This window comes from Podarcis pityusensis (genome assembly GCF_964106645.2).
Source record: "Podarcis pityusensis genome assembly, chromosome: 8".
NCBI classification, from domain to species: Eukaryota; Metazoa; Chordata; class Lepidosauria; order Squamata; family Lacertidae; genus Podarcis; species Podarcis pityusensis.
In genome coordinates, this window is record NC_138033.1 from 6,538,436 (window position 1) to 6,555,488 (window position 17,053).

General features: G+C 47.1%; 1 protein-coding gene across 1 annotated transcript; it reads left to right on the forward strand.

Annotated features, from left to right (window-relative positions):
- The first annotated feature begins 933 nt into the window (after positions 1 to 933).
- On the forward strand, positions 934 to 15,340 carry EIF3K (eukaryotic translation initiation factor 3 subunit K). Its single transcript, XM_081019368.1, has 8 exons — positions 934 to 1,091; positions 4,887 to 4,985; positions 6,572 to 6,692; positions 7,977 to 8,051; positions 9,575 to 9,641; positions 11,125 to 11,202; positions 13,625 to 13,750; positions 15,211 to 15,340. Exons 1-8 carry the CDS (start codon positions 1,033 to 1,035, stop codon positions 15,240 to 15,242), a joined length of 657 nt encoding a protein of 218 aa, XP_080875494.1. The 5' UTR covers positions 934 to 1,032; the 3' UTR covers positions 15,243 to 15,340.
- The last annotated feature ends 1,713 nt before the right edge of the window (positions 15,341 to 17,053 follow it).

The window sequence follows — 17,053 nt, forward strand, 5'->3', positions numbered from 1 at the left end:
GGACAATGACAATAAAGATTATAGTATTGTATCGTATTGTCGCTCAGGCGCTGGTCCCAGTCAGCAGGATCTCTGCTTGGTGCAATGTAAGTCCGGCGCAGTTTAAATCTGCGCCCCAGATGCTACAACAGCAGCAAGAATACTTATTGCAAAGCATTGGAAGACACAAGATCTACCCACACTGGAGGAATGGCAGATGAAAATGATGGACTACATGGAATTGGCGGAAATGACTGGTAGAATCCGAGACCAGGGAGAAGAGTCGGTGGAAGAAGATTGGAAGAAATTTAAAGACTACTTACAGAAATATTGCAAAATTAATGAATGTTAGAATGATGACGGATTGAAGTTAAGCGGTTTCTAGCGGTAATGGTATAAAAGAATATGGAAAAATTGGTTTTTAATATCTAAAAATTTAATGTTATAATATATCAAGATTAAAGATCAGGATTAAAAAGGAGGGAAAGGAATTGCTGGACTAACAAATTGAATTAGAATACAAAAGAGGGAGGTCCCGGAAACAAGTAAATGTAAAAGAAGTGATGAAAAGATGGAATTGTTTTTAACTGTTTTTTCTTTTTTGTACTTTGTATTCTGTATTTTTCCTTTTTATTGTTAATTTTTTTTATTAATGTGATCTTTTTCTTTTGAAATTTTAATAAATATCATATAAAAAAAAAAAATCTGCGCCCCAGAGAAGTTCCGATTTCAAAAACCAAGCCCAAGTTTCTAGCCCTCGCGCATAGAATCTTCCGAGGGAGAAGGGAGGGGGAGGAGCCGAAGCGCAACCCCGAAGGGGGCGGGGCCAGAAACGTCGCCCGCCTCTCCTTGGCCCTTTTCTCCGCGACGCATGCGTGTCCCGCACCTCTAGCCTGCGGCGCTCCCAGGGGCGTGCCTGGGCGGAAGCGGAAGTCGGAGGCTGCCCGGCCGGAAGTGCCTTCAGTTCCTGCTCCTTCCGTTTCCTGTGCTGAGGCCGCGGTCCTTTCCCTTCCTCTTCCGCCACCTCCTTCTCCGCTCCCGGTTCCGCGTGCCATGGCGCTCTTCGAGCAGATGCGGGCGAACGTGGGGAAGCTGCTGAAGGGCATCGACAGGTGCTGACCCGGAGGGGGGGGTGATTGACAGGGGGGTGGGAGGGGCCTGGTCGCGGTTACCAAGGCAACCACACACCCCTCCTTCCCTTCCCATCCTTCGGGGGCGACTTCAGAAACCAAGCGGCGCGGGTTGGGGGCTTCCCTTGTTTCCTTGAGGGGCACTCTGCACGTGCTCAGAGGCACGCCGCCTTTCCCGCCTGCGTTACGTCATTTATAGCCGTTGTTGTTGTTTAGTCGTGTCCGACTCTTCGTGACCCCCTGGACCAGAGCACGCCAGGCACTCCTGTCTTCCACTGCCTCCCGCAGTTTGGTCAAACTCATGCTGGTAGCTTCGAGAACACTGTCCAACCATCTAACCCTCTGTCGTCCCCTTCTCCTTGTGCCCTCCATCTTTCCCAGCATCAGGGTCTTTTCCAGGGAGTCTTCTCTTCTCATGAGGTGGCCAAAGTGTTGGAGCCTCAGCTTCAGGATCTGTCCTTCCAGGGAGCACTCAGGGCTGATTTCCTTCAGAATGGAGAGGTTTGATCTTCTTGCAGTCCATGGGACTCTCAAGAGTCTCCTCCAGCACCAGAATTCAAAAGCATCAATTCTTCTGCGATCAGCCTTCTTTATGGTCCAGCTCTCACTTCCATACATCACTACTGGGAAAACCAGAGCTTTAACTATACGGACCTTTGTTGGCAAGGTGATGTCTCTGCTTTTTAGGATGCTGTCTAGGTTTCTCATTGCTTTTCTCCCAAGAACCTAATAGTTATCTAAAGCCATTTGCGCATGTTGCCATGCAACCAGTCCATGCAGAATGTAGGCACCCTATATATAGAAAGGAGCAAACCCGTGATATTTTAGGGAACAGGCTAGCAGGCGGGGCCCATGACTTACATTATAGGAACCTGTTGTTGTTGTTGTTGTTGTTTAGTCGTTTAGTTGTGTCCAACTCTTCGTGACCCCCTGGACCAGAGCACGCCAGGCACTCCTCTCTTCCCCTGCCTCCCGCAGTTTGGTCAAACTCATGCTGGTAGCTTCGAGAACACTATCCAACCATCTCGTCCTCTGCCATCCCCTTCTCCTTGTGCCCTCCATCTTTCCCAACATCAGGGTCTTTTCCAGGGAGTCTTCTCTTCTCATGAGGTGGCCAAAGTCTTGGAGCCTCAGCTTCAGGATCTGTCCTTCCAGTGAGCAGTCAGGGCTGATTTCCTTCAGAATGGAGAGGTTTGATCTTCTTGCAGTCCATGGGACTCTCAAGAGTCTCCTCCAGCACCAGAATTCAAAAGCATCCATTCTTCGGTGATCAGCCTTCTTTATGGTCCAGCTCTCACTTCCACACATCACTACTGGGAAAACCAGAGCTTGAACTATACAGACTTTTACTAGCTGCTTTTGTCACCCAAACTGTCCCCAAGCGACTTTGCCTTGATACGTACACCTAGGCAATGTGTTGAAACTATAGTGGTACCTCGGGTTAAGAACTTACCGTAATTCGTTCCGGAGGTCTGTTCTTAAGCTGAAACTGTTCTTAACCTGAAACACCACTTTAGCTAATGGAGCCTCCCGCTACCGTGTTCTCATTCTGAAGCAAAATTCTTAACCCGAGGTACTATTTCTGGGTTAGCGGAGTCTGTAACCTGAAGCGTCTGTAACCTGAAGCATCTGTAACCCAAGGTACCACTGTATTGGGTACTTCCAGGAAACTTTGCATAGGACTGTGGTTATGCCATTTTGAATAAACTTGAGTATTCCGCTATGTACGGCTGCCTTCAGTGTCTATGAACGTATATAAAATAATACACAACACAATCTCTGGATTCTTCAGAAAGCAAAGGCACAGCCGGGTCACCCAGGTCCCAGAAACACTCAGCACTGGGAGCAGATGCATCCATTAGGATATGGTGAACATCTGCACATTCAGGTTTCACAAGGTATGAGTTTCACGAGATTGGGCTTGACTTGCCCAGTCTTTAGAAGCTTGGCAGGTGGGCATGCCACCCCATGAAATGGACATCATTGCTTCCACGTACAGTGGTACCTCAGGTTACATACGCTTCAGGTTACAGACTCCGCTAACCCAGAAATAGTGCTTCAGGTTAAGAACTTTGCTTCAGGATGAGAACAGAAATTGTGCTCTGGCAGCGTGGCAGCAGCAGGAGGCCCCATTAGCTAAAGTGGTTCTTCAGGTTAAGAACAGTTTCAGGTTAGGAACGGACCTCTGGAACGAATTAAGTACTTAACCCGAGGTACCACTGTATTCCGCTATGTACGGCTGCTCTTCCGTGTCTATGAATGTATATAAAATAATACACAACACAATCTCTGGATTCTTCATGGGGGCCTGGCTTTGGGGGCTTTAACAATCAGGTCCTGTACTTCATCATTTACCCTCCTTGGTGCCTTGCTGTAGTGTTCTGAAAATGATCGCTTGCAGGTAACCCCATGGTTGTCATGGAGGCCTGGAAGTCCTCCCAACAGGGTGGCCTTGCCCAGGATATTAAACCGCTCATTACAACCAGCTTGGGAGACTCCTATACAGTGGTACCTCTGGTTAAGAACTTAATTAGCTCTGAAGGCCCGTTCTTAACCTGAGGTACCACTTTAGCTAATGGGGCCTCCCGCTGCGGCCGCCCCACCAGAGCACAATTTCTATTCTTTTTTTTTTTTTTTAATGATATTTATTAAAGTTTCACATAAAAAAAGACACATCAATAAAAAAAAAGTTTAAAAATAAAAAGAAAAATACACAATACAAAATACAAAAAGAAAAAAGAGTTAAAAACAATTCCATCTTTTCATCACTACTTTTAAATTTACTTATTTCCTGGACCTCCTCATACCTCCCTCTTTTGTATTCCAATTCAATTTGTTTGTCCAGCAATTCCTTTCCCTCCTTTTTAATCCCAATCCTTAATCTTAATATATTATAACATTAAATTTTTACCTATTAAAAACCAATTTTCCATTCTTTTAACCTTATTAATCCTAATTCTTAATCTTGATCTATATATAACTTTAAAGCCTGTACAGCTAGAAGCCACTTAATTTCAATCCATCATCCCTCTAACATTCTTTAATTTTGCAATATTTCTGTAAATAATCTTTAAATTTCTTCCAATCTTCTTCCACCGACTCTTCTCCCTGGTCACGGATTCTGCCAGTCATTTCCGCCAATTCCATGTAGTCCATCATTTTCATCTGCCATTCCTCCTGGGTAGCTCTTGTGTCTTCCAATACTTTGCAATGAGTATTCTTGCTGCTGTTGTTGCATACATAAAGAAAGTTCTATCCTTTTTTAACACCGATTGGCCGACTGCCCAGGAGAAAGGCCTCTGGTTTCTTCAAGAAGGTATATTTAAATACCTTTTTTAATTCATTATATATCATCTCCCAGAAAGCCTTAATCTTTGGGCACGTCCACCAATTTCTATTCTCATCCTGAAGCAAAGTTCTTACTATTTCTGGGTTAGCGGTGTCTGTAATCTGAAACGTCTGTAACCCGAGGTACCACCGTATAGGAAAATTGTTGGGAGGCTTGCTTTGTTTCCTCCACTTCCTGGAGCGATGATCCCCAGAGTTTCCCTGTGAAGGAGGCATCGGCTATCAAACCACTCTGGGGATTGTAGTTCTGTGAAATGGTGGGAGGAGGTCTCCCATCAACTCTCAGCGCCTTGAACAAACCACAGCTCCCAGGATTGTTTTTTTGGGGGGGTAAGGAGTGCTAAATGTAGCACTGAAGTGCTGCCCACATATGGTGTGGATGCGGCCTTAGCCTGGCGGTCCTCACCCCCAACCTTTTCTGCGTTTCAGGTATAACCCGGAGAATCTGGCCACGCTAGAGCGCTACGTGGAGACGCAAGCCAAGGAGAATGCCTACGACCTGGAGGCCAACCTGGCTGTGCTCAAACTGTGAGTGGCTCCTTGCTTGCTCTTTTTTTGCAGGGGGCGGGGCTGAGTCCACTCTTGAAAACAGTTCCAAGAAGTGAGGGCAAACTAGGTGTGCTTGGGGGCCAGTGCCCGGCTTGACCTAGGCACTGATCTGGTGAAGAGCCTTGGGGCTAAATCTGTAAATGGGTTTGTGAACCAAGTGCCTCTCAAAGTTGGTGCAAGTTTCTGGAGGACAGTGAAACACTTGGACCTATAGGGTTGCATTCAGCTACTTTTACTAATAATAATAATAATTTTTATTTATACCCCAGCCAAGGCCGGGCTCAGGGCGGCTAACAAGCAATAATAAAAACAAGTTGAATGAATACAACTTAAAAACAAGATTAAAATACAACATTAAAATATTGAAACATTAAAATGCAGCCTCATCACAGGAGGAGAAAGGAAAAAGGAAAAAGAAAGAGGGGGAGGGAATCAAATTGGCTCCAAGCCAAAGGCCAGGCAGAATTACTCTGTCTTACAGGCCCTGCGGAAAGAAATCAGATCCTGCAGGGCTCTGGTCTCATGAGGCAGAGTGTTCCACCAGGCCGGAGCCAGTGTTGAAAAGGCCCTGGCTCTGGTTGAAGCTAATTAACTTCCTTAGGGCCCGGAACCACTAGGGTGTTGCTATTTATATACCCTGTGGGGTATACTGGGAGAGGCGGTCCCGTAGGTACGAGGGTCCTAGGCACACCGGTAGGTAGTTGACCTAATTCAACTGAATTAGGTAGACCTAATTCAGTCTTGACCATTACTTTCTAGTACCGATACATACATGCTGATCTCCTTTCTGTCTGAGGTCCCAATATACCATATTTTTTGCACCATAACACTCACTTTTTTTCCTCCTAGAAAGTAAGGGGAAATGTCTGTGCGTGTTATGGAGTGAATGCCTACGGATGGCGAGGGGATCTGCTGCAGTCATGAGCAGAGGATCCATGGTTCCTCCTCCCTCCTCTGTGGCTTGCTTTGAAACAGCAAAGCAGGAGAAGAGCCGCTGAGTGGGGAGGAGAGAGGGACAGACAACCTGCTTGCTTTAAAGGAGCAAAGCGGGAGAGGAGAGGAGCCTTCTCCTCTTATACCCCTCCTCTGCATTATTAGCAGCATCCTTCTCCACCCACCCCTCGCGTGCTCCTTGTCCCTTGAGCGCTTTTCCTTCCCTCCCACCTAAAACGTGGTTACAAAGCATGGATCCACATGGATCCTAAGGATTTTTGCACTGGGTCACCCCAAATTCACCATCAGATCACATAGCATGTCCATGGCTACAGCTTGCACCAAAAAAATCACGCACCCACTGTTGCCTGGGGCCGCAGTGGTGCAAAAATGTGGTTACAAAGCATGGATCCACATGGATCCTCAGGATTTTTGCACTGGGCTACCCCAAACTCACCGTCAGATCACATGTCTGTGGCCACAGCATGAACCACAAAAATCATACACCCACTGTTTCGTTTAGAATATATTTTTTTCTTGTTTTCCTCCTCTAAAAACTATGTGCGTGTTATGGTCGGGTGCGTGTTATAGAGCGAAAAATACGGTATTCTTTCTTTTTATCTCATATCCAGGTATCAGTTTAACCCTGCCTTCTTCCAAACCACAGTCACTGCCCAGATCCTCCTGAAAGCTCTGACCAACCTGCCCCACACAGATTTCACACTCTGTAAGTGCATGATTGACCAAGCTCATGTATCCTTTATCCGAGGGGAAGGGAGTTCTGCGCAGGAGCAAAGGCTTGAGCTATGAACCAAGAGGTCCCAGGTCCAACTTCCATTCCATTCCAACTCACAGGTGCCCTTAGGCAAGCCTTGCTCCTCCACATGGGGACAACACTATTGTTCTTTTCTTAACAAAGTTGTTGAGTTCCTGGGAGGATGTGTGGGAAGTGCAATGGGCGCTCTAAAATTGACATGAAAATGTGAAATATTACCATCCTAAGGCAGTAAACCTTCAGTTTTTTGGACCTCAGTGCCACCCGTAGCCCCAAGCTGCATTGCTACCGCTGCCAGCTAGGCTAAAGTTGTGTTTCTTTCCCACTGAAATCGTCAGGACGTAAAAGATACTTTATTTCACCCAGCATATTTCAGTTGCAAGAGCCATGCTGGTCCATTTCTTTTTAAAAAATTAACAGCAACTAAGATGCCACAAAGTAGTAAGCAAGTTTTCAGATTCCTTGAAGCTCTTCTTGGGACTGAGCGTTAAGTGAGAAAAAATAGAAAGAAGGGCCAGGGATTGGGGTGGGGGAGATGTTTCCCTGCTGTCTGCACTTCGTAATAATAATAATAATAATTTATTTATATCCCACCCTCCCCAGCCGAAGCCAGGCTCAGAGCGGCTAACAACATTAAAATGATACAACATTCTAAAATCATTTCATTATAAAATCAATTCAAATCAGATTAATGGCAACCATTGGTCTAGAGTCCTGTGAGGATTGCCAAAGGAGGGGGTCAGGCTGTGCCCTGGCCAAAGGCCTGGTGGAACAACTCTTTCTTACAGGCCCTGTGGAAAGATGTCAAGTCCCGCAGTGCCCTAGTCTCTTGTGACACAGCGTTCCACCAGATCGGAGCCACAGCCGAAAAAGCTCTGGCTCTGGTTGAGGCCAGCCTAACCTCCCTGTGGCCCAGGACCTCCAAGATGTTTTTGTTTGAAGACCGTAAGGTCCTCCGTGGGACATACCAGGAGAGGCGGTCCTGTAGGTACGAGGGTCCAACACAGAAGGAGTGGGAGGGGTGAACTAATCTGTGGAATTACCATCCATGCGATGACCCTGCAGCAGTATTTAAGAAAGGATGCTGTTCTGCTTACGTTAACAGGTGACAGTTACTTTCCTGTAGCTGCATAAAGACCTCTGTTCTGACTATACAGTGGGCTGTTAATATTTCCTAGCCTGCCCCATCCCTAAGACTTGGGGCAAGAAACCTCACACCTTCCCCCCTGTGCCATTTGCCGCCTTAATGCCATTTCTCCCAGCAAGAGGAGAGACCCATCCGTCAGATCTTATACCTGGGTGAGCTGCTGGAAACCTGCCACTTCCAGGCTTTCTGGGTAAGCCAAGCTCATCTCTTACTCAAGAATCCTTTGTGATTTGCAGGGGGGGGGGGTTGTTTTTTTTTTTGTTTGTTTTTTGCTTTTGAATGACATACGAGCCCAAGAGATGATTGCCAGGTTGAAACTTGTCTTGTCTTCGTTTTTCTTTTGTTTGTTTCAAAAACAATCAGAACAATCAGGACATGTCGACAGGAGCATAGAAGCAAAACACCTTGAGTGTGTGGTGATCTTCAGGGTCACATTGAGGGTGAGGCTGGTGTTTGTTTTGGCTACCAGAGTTGGTTGATTCTTTATCAGATGTTGAGGCTGTGTAGCATGTACTGTAAGCTATGATTCTGTTGTTTGGAGTGAATGGATGGAATGAGTTACCGTATTTTTCGCTCTGTAGGACACACCGGACCATAGGAGGGAGATAACGGGGGGAGGGGGAATTCTCCCCCTCTCTGCTCAGCGCCCCTTCAGCGAAGCGGCAGGAGAAACGGAGCCCCTTCCATTTCTCCTCCCGCTGTGCTCCGGGGGCTTCAGGCTTCAGACGACTATCCAGACGACAGGATAGCTGCCTGAAGCCCTCCAGGGGCTTCAGGCAGCTTCAGCGAAAGCAACGCGAAGCCTCCGGAGCACGGGGGGAGCTCTCCCTCTGCGCTTCGGAAGCTTTGCGTTGCTGTCGCTGAAGCCAAGGAGCCTGCATTCACTCCATAAGATGCACACACATTTCCCCTTAATTTTTGAAGGGGAAAAAGTGCGTCTTATAGAGCGAAAAACACAGTAGATATTCTCCAGGGCAAGAGCCTTCCCTAGTATAGATCTGGGCTCCTGTCGAGTGAGAGATGGAAGAGGAGTATTAGATAGTCCAGTGGGACTCAGGCATCTGTGTACACTTGGCAGTGACCCTTTGCATATGGCTTGTAATACAGCTGAATTTGAGTGGTTTGTTTATGAGTGGCTGATCAAGGTAATGCTTGTGCCTAGGGAATAGTTATAGCGATTGTGTGAAATGGATGATGAGTGAGATTGGATGAATAAGTGCATGCATGTTGTGTTGTTTGAAATATTAAATTATCATTTATCCCGCCTCTTTGATTTTATTTCGTTTGTATAAAATTTATGGATATAGATACTGTTTGTGTATTTGTTGCGCAAATCATTTGAAGTGGTTTTTCTTTAACATCGTGTATGTAAACAGCTGTGAGATCTTTTTGATAGGAGTTGAAATTAAAAAGAAAAGAAAACATAAGCATATCCATTAGTATTGCAAAGCATACACAGAGCTTTTTTAAGTGTGCTGCATTTGATAAGTTTACTGATGTGGCTGCCTTAAATTTTTTATTTCTGATGTTCTGCAATTCCTTTTTTCTTTGCAGCTCTTTAAATGTACTTTTGTGATGTTTGGGTGTATTTTTAGCTTCGTTAAAATTCAAAAGCAAGTTTAGCTTCTCCTTGCTAATATCGGGGTGGGATGTCAGGGCATATGGCTCATCTGCTTTGATTCAAAGCGATATCTTTGTGTATTTCCTTCCTAGCAAGCCTTAGATGAGAACATGGATCTCCTGGATGGGATCACTGGCTTTGAGGACTCTGTTAGGAAATGTAAGTGTGCTTCTCTCTGTTCCTGCACTCTCCTTCCTTGCCCCTTCAGACACTAAAATCCAGTCTACTACAGTGGTACCTCTGGTTGCGAACGGGATCCGTTCCAAAGGCCCATTCGCAACATGAAAAGAGCGCAACCCACAGCAGCGCGTCTGCGCATGCGTGGGTTGTGATTCAGCGCTTCTGCACATGTGGGTGATGTCATTTTGCGCTCATGCACGAGCGGCGAAACCCGGAACTAACCCTTTCCGGTATTTCCGGGTCGCCGTGGGACGTAACCTGAAAGAACATAACACAAAGCAAAGGTAACATGAGGTATGACTGTATATTTCTTTTAGGACTGTGTTCAATTGTTGCACCTCTGACTCCTGCACACCCTCAAAATTGGAGTTGGGGGTCCCCCCCAGAGCAGATTCTGGGGGCAGGGAAGAGTGGAAAAGGAAGACCTGTTATGCCAGCAAGATTCTGCCATTGCCGCACTGAATACAGCCCTTAACGATACATAACTCCTTTTGGTTAAACCGAAACGTTGTTGGTTGTGCGGAAAATCTGCACTTCAAATAAATGATGCCAGATTGATTAAAGGAAGAAGTGTGCTTGCTTTGCCTACCATCTTGCTCATTCTTCCCTTTCCCTGAGGAGCTGAGCACTCTTTGCTGAGCTCCATGTGTGTTTATGTGCTCTCCTCAGCCTCCTTAAGAGGAGTGGTCGTTACAAGGCTATGGTTTTACCAATGGTACAGTGGTACCTCGGGTTAAGAACTTAATTCGTTCTGGAGGTCCGTTCTTAACCTGGAACTGTTCTTAACCTGAGGTACCACTTTAGCTAATGGGGCCTGCCGCTGCGCAGCGTGTTTCTCCATTGCGTTCTGAGTTTGAGCGTCTTCAAAGCCCATGACACCTTTGGTAAAGGCTGTTCTCCAACTGGAGCGCACGCAGGCCAGTGTTTCCCAATTGTCGGTGTTTACGCTACATTTTTTTTAGATTTGACTTGAGAGAGTCTTTAAACCTCTTTTGTTGACCACCAGCATTACGCTTTTCATTTCTAAGTTCGGAATAGAGTACAGTGGTACCTCGGGTTAAGAACTTATATCGTTCCGGAGGTCCGTTCTTAACCTGAAACTGTTCTTAACCTGAGGTACCACTTTAGCTAATGGGGCCTCCCACTGCCACTGCACGATTTCTGTCCTCATCCTGAAGCAAAGTTACTATTTCTGGGTTAGCGGAGTCTGTAACCTGAAGCGTCTGTAACCTGAAGCGTATGTAACCCGAGGTACCACTGTACTTTCTGTCCTTCCACAACCCCTTCCCAGAGCAAGTTCCCCCCTAATTTAAAGCACAGGGATGCAGCTTGATATTTAGTTCCTTGGTTAAAGGAAACCTTGGCTAGCCATGGTTTCCCTTAACTGAGGAACGGCAACCTGTGTTCATTCAGAACCCATGTTGAACCACAATTCTAAGCCTCTTGTTCTGTCTCTCTGCAGTTATCTGTCATGTGGTAGGGATCACGTACCAGCACATTGACCGCTGGCTTCTGGCCAAGATGCTGGGCGACCTCACAGGTGAGTAACTATTAGGGTGTGTATCCTGCACACATTCTCAGAAGCTCAGGAACATATAACATTAGCCATGCGCAGATATTACAGTGAGCCATCAACCAGGGTTTGCCATGCGCAAGTGACTTGCGTGTGCTTCGCTCTTCCTCACGTTATTATTATTATTATTATTATTATTAATACCCCACCCATCTGGCTGGGTTTCCCCAGCCACTCTGGGCGGCTTCCAACTGAATATTAAAAACAATACAGCATCAAACATTAAAAACTTCCCTAAACAGGGCTGCCTTCAGTTGTCTTTTAAAAGTAAAACAGTTGTTTATTGCCTTGACATCTTATGGGAGGGCATTCCACAGGGCAGGCGCCACTATCGAGAGGGCCCTCTGTCTGAGTCCCTGTAACCTCACTTCTCACAGCGAGGGAACCACCAGAAGGCCCTCAGCGCTGGGCCTCAGTGTCCGGGCAGAACCATGGGGGTGGAGACGCTCCTTCAGGTATACAGGATCGAGGCCATTTAGGGCTTTAAAGGTCAGCCCCAACACTTTGAATTGTGCTCGGACACGTACTGGGAGCCAATGAAGATCTTTCAGGACCGGTGTTATATGGTCTCGGCGGCCACTCCCAGTCACCAGTCTAGCTGCCGCATTCTGGATTAATTGTAGTTTACGAGTCACCTTCAAAGGTAGCCCCACGTAGAGCGCATTGCAGTAGTGTTGAGAAAATGTATTGCGATCCCTGGTATACTGTTGCATACCAGGGATATAGGCTCTCCACTTCCCACTCCAAACAAACTACAGTGATGATTAGCTTGCCAGACAAACCATGGTCCTTGTTTTGGGTGTAATGGTGAGCGAGGGTGCATGGTTTATTCTAGCTGTACACTAGCAGGGAGGACCAAAGCAGGATTTGCTTTTATGCAGCAAGACATGATTTGCAGGGATGTGTGAAGATGGCCAGGGTCTTGCTATCCCCTTTTTTGATGACTAGCAGATGTTGTAGATATGTGGCCTTGATTTCAGCCATGAACTGGCTCTGCTTTATTGAGTTTGGGAATTGGCCTCTGTGTTTAGTGATAGTTTCGTTGCATCAGTAGCGGTCCTCTGACCATCCCTGTCCGTGAAGAGTTTCTTGTGGCCCAAGATGGGCCAGGAAAAATAATTCAGTTCCTTTAGAAATCTTCCTGCTATACATTTACCTCTTTTTAAAGCCAGGAACTAGTGAAATATTTTTATACGTGGCAGAGAGGGAACACTGGCTTTTGAAGTGGATGTAAGTAAAGAAATGGGTTGCTGGGAAGCCTTCTGTGTACAGATGAAATTTATTACGCTCAGAGACCAGCTTGAGAAACGCAAATGGAACTACAATCCCAATAGCAAAACAAACATTTAAAACAATATACAACAATGGATTTGAAGTTTAAAAGTGCGATAGGCATATAAACACATAAAAACTTTAAAATAGACTACCTTAGAGAAATGACCCAAAGTCGCCCGCGGATCTGGGCTTAGGAATTTTCTTAACAAGCTTGATCAGGGGTCTGCAACCTTTAAGACAAAAAGAGCCACTTGGACCCGTTTCCGAAAAAAACAACTGGGAGCCGCAAAACTCGTCATTATATAAATAACTTTTTTGTCACTTTTTTATTATTTCTTTGTTTGACCCCTCAGAATTACTCCTCCTCATAGAAATAAACGTTAAATTAACAAGTTACCTTTTTGTGTGTGTGTGTTCTTCACTCCCCTTCAAAACAGTGACCAGCGTACATGCCCCTTTCAATGCAGTGACCAGCGTACATGCCCCTTACAATGTAGCGGGTGGGCGGGAAGGTGACGTCGGGACGGTGCGTGACTAACGCACGCACCGCCCCCATGCGACGTCACAGCCAGTACAGCGCCCGCCACAGTGGGGAGTGTCGGGGCGCACAATGCGCCTCCTCCCCTCGCTAGTATCCGCCCCGGAGCCGCGACAAAGGTGTAAAAGAGCCACATGCGGCTCCGGAGCCGTGGGTTGCAGACCCCTGAGCCAGATTGAATCGGGGGGTGGTCTGCGCCTACAGATCTGACCTTCTGTGTATGTTCTTCAGTGGAGAGGTAGGATTCTGTCCCTTTTGCATCAACTGAGGCCAAGTGAAACCTTGGAAGCTGTTTATGATCTTGGTATGTGATATCGCCTTAAGGGTGGGAGTGGGGTTTCCTGGTGATGGCACCTGCACTGGCATTTTGATTTCTCCCCCAGTCTTTTTAATTTAATCTGTTTTCTCTCCTCCATGGTTCTGGGCTCTTATTTAGAATTCTGCTGCTTTTAGCATTTAGTGTTAACAGTCGTGTCTGCTCCCCCACCGGGATTTGTTGGAGGTGCAGGATGAAACTTATTTTATAGCATGTCCATCCTCTACCCAGCCCCTTGACGCATCTCTTGTTTATTGCAGACAACCAGCTGAAGTCTTGGATGAGCAAATACGGCTGGACAGAGACGGAGCCTGGGACCATCTTCATCTGCAACCAGGAGGAGAGCATCAAGCCCAAGAACATTGTGGAGAAGATAGACTTTGACAGTGAGCATCTTCTCAGCTTCTCTGACCAGTGCATCCCTTGTCCTCCTCTTTCTTGAAGCATCTCCTAAGCTAGACGTGGGCTGTGTTGCAAGCAGGGCTGGTGAGCTCTCTGCAATTTGCTAGCATGAAGCAAAGCTAAGTTCAGCGGCCTGTCGATAAACTGAACAGCTTTGCCTACTCATCTTACTAACGACTTAAGGCATGAAAGATCCTGCTCCCAATCACTGCTGGCATTGCCCCCCATATTCAGGCACATATTTATAGCAGAGGTGGGGGACCTTTTCCAACTTGAGAGTCCGTCCCCTCGTGGCTCATCTCCCAGGGACTACATATAAGTGGAAGGTGTGTCCAGTCACACAATCTCCATCCTCTTGTCTGGGTAACCAAGAGATATTGTCCCAGTGCAAAGACACAACCCAGCCGTGTAAAATCACCAGAGGAGGACACAGCACAGGGCCAGTGGGGGATGTGGCTGGACAGTGTCTTAAAGGCCAGAGAAAGAGAGTTTACCCATGCCTACGTGATAGCTGGGGGGGGGGGGGGATATACCGTATTTTTCGCTCCATAAGACACACCTGACCATAAGATGCACCTAGTTTTTAGAGGGGGAATGCAAGAAAAAAAATTATTTAAAGGGAGCGCTGAGCATCCCAGGCTCTGCTCAGCGCTCCCTTTCACAAGCCGGGTGGAGCGTGTGTCCGGCACTTGCAGGCTTTTCCCCGAGAAGGGAAAAGGGCAGCCTGTCACTAATGGGTTGCCCCCAAGAGCCGCACACACGCTTTGCGGGGCTCTTTAAAGTGCGCTCTGTCCCTTCCTCCACCTCCCGGAGAAGCCAGCCGTTCTGGATTCTGGGATAGCTGCGCAGCCTCTTCAGGGCAGCGGGATGAAGGCTCCCCGTTGCCCTGAAGAGGCTGCAGGCGGCTAAGCCAGAAGCTAGAACAGCGAGAGGGAGCGCTGTTCTCTTGCTGTTCTGGCTTCTGGGATAGCTGCGCAGCTTGCATTCACTCCATAAGACACACACACACATTTCCCCTTACTTTTTAGGAGGGAAAAGGTGTGTCTTATAGAGCAAAAAATACGCAACTTATAGAGCGAAAAATACGGTGTTTATATATTAAAGGAAACATGAAATTCTCTTGAATTTCTGTCTTTGTGCAGAATTACAGTGTCTGTACAGCCTCTGCAAGTATCCCATTTAAGTGTGTGAACCTTCTTCTTTACAATATTCCTGGGGGGGCATCCATATGCCTGTGGTTGACAAATCAGTGTGAGTACTGTACCCCCTGCTGTAGAAGGGAGAACTCAAGTGTAGATCATTGCTTAGCATTAAGAAAACCCCAAGTTTACTCCTCAGTGAAGCCATTGCTGGTTGGACAGTCCTAGCCTTGATGGGTCGCTGGTCCGACTTGCTCAAAGGCAGCTCCGCCTTTTAAGTCTCCCTATTTCTGCTTCCCTTTCAGGTGTCTCCAGCATCATGGCTTCTTCACAGTGAGCGAGGCCTCTTCCGGCAGCTCTCCTGTTTCCTGTTGCGTATTTAATTTTAACACCCCGTTGTAAAAAAGACCGTGGCCAATAAATGATTCTGTCCAACATCTGCCTCTTGTGTTGATGCAGCCTCTACATCAGTCTCTGGGGGCTGAAAGGGGAGCAGTGAACGCATTGCCCCCATGGAAAGATCTGAAGGACTTGGTGCGTTCCTGGACTGGGCTGTTTACTAAAGGTGTCAAATATCTGGAGAGAAGGTGAATGGAGACAAAGGAGGGGTTAAATTCAGTTGCAGGACTTTGATGTTTCTCTCTTCAATGGTCAGCCACTAACTTCCTGGAAGGGGGCAATAGCTCAGTTGGTAGAGCATGAGTTTCTTAATTTTAGGGTCATGGTTCAAGCCCCGTGTTGGGCAAAAGATTTCTGCAGTACATGGGGTTGGACTAGATGACCCGTGTGGCCCCTTCCAACTCGACAAGTTTTATGATTCTTATTTAAAGCCAGGTTCCCCCATGCCATCCTCCCAGATTCCTTGCTTTCGAGTCTCATTGCCCCAGCTGCTGTCCACAACACCCTTCTTCTGCCTTTGAGATCAGAATAAAGGATAGAAAGCAGCAGCTTGGGTTTGGTCCAAGGGCTGACAACTTCTTCAAGGCCAGAGGCGGGGAATCTCTGGGCCACTGGGTGAACTCAACCTGCGAGGCAGTTATTCTTCACCTGCCACTCCACACCCGATGTCATATGTGACAGGCCAGGTAGAGTTGGGGCTTCTAGCACAGATTTGGGAGCTTAATATGTGCTTCCAGCACGTTTCCAGCAGAGAAGTGGCATAGGGAAGCTGATGGCCGGTGGAACCGAAGACTGCTGGGTCAGCAGCACATGGAGCTTTGCAGGCCCAACTTTGGGACTTCAAAGCACCAAGTCAAAGTGTCCTGGTGATGTCAGATGATGGGCAGGTGGTCAAACCTGGCCCATGAGGCTAGATCCTGACGAAGATCTGGCCTGCGTAGGCAAAAGAAGGTTCCTCATCCCTGATCACCACCATAAATAGTGGAAGTAAATAAATCGGGGGCATAGCTGGTTCTTAATAGGCTTGACTACTGTAATTCGCTCTATGCGGGGCTGCCCTTGAAGCTGTCCCAGAAACTCCAGCAGGTGCAGAATGCTGCAGGGAGGCTCCTCACAGGGTCTCTGCCATGGGAGCATGTTCACCCAGTGCTTTTCCAGCTGCACTGGCTCCCGGTGGAGTACAGGGTCAGATTTAAGGTGCTGGTTTTGACCTTTAAAGCCCTTCACAGCCTAGGACCCTCATACCTACGGGATCCCCTCTCCTGGTATGCCCCACGGAGGACCTTAAGGTCCATATATAGCAACACCCTAGAGGTCCCGGGCCCTAAGGAAGTTAGATTAGCCTCAACCAGGGCCTTTTCAACACTGGCTCCGGCCTGGTGGAATGCTCTGTCTCTTGAGACCAGGGCCCTGCGGGATCTGATTTCTTTCCGCAGGGCCTGTAAGACAGAGTTGTTCCACCTGGCCTTTGGCTCAGAATCAGTTTGATTCCCTCCCCCTTTTTCTTTTTCCTTTCTCCTCCTATGATGAGATTGCTCCCTAATTGTTTTAATGTCGTATCTTAATCTTTTAAATTGTGTTTTAATCAACTTGTTTTTATTATTGGCTGTTAGCCGCCCTGAGCCCGGTCTTGGCTGGGGAGGGCGGGGTATAAATACAAATTATTATTATTATTATTATTATTATTATTATTAATGCTATGCTTGGAGTGGATGGGGCGAGCTCTTCAAGCTGGCAAGTGTACACATT

Excerpts from the sequence above, each read along its gene's own strand:
- EIF3K (XM_081019368.1), top strand. The coding sequence starts at position 1,033 with ATGGCGCTCTTCGAGCAGATGCGGGCGAACGTGGGGAAGCTGCTGAAG. Across the intron at positions 8,052-9,574 it reads GCCACTTCCAGGCTTTCTGG|CAAGCCTTAGATGAGAACAT; the intron begins GTAAGCCAAGCT and ends TTTCCTTCCTAG. Across the intron at positions 13,751-15,210 it reads GGAGAAGATAGACTTTGACA|GTGTCTCCAGCATCATGGCT; the intron begins GTGAGCATCTTC and ends CTTCCCTTTCAG.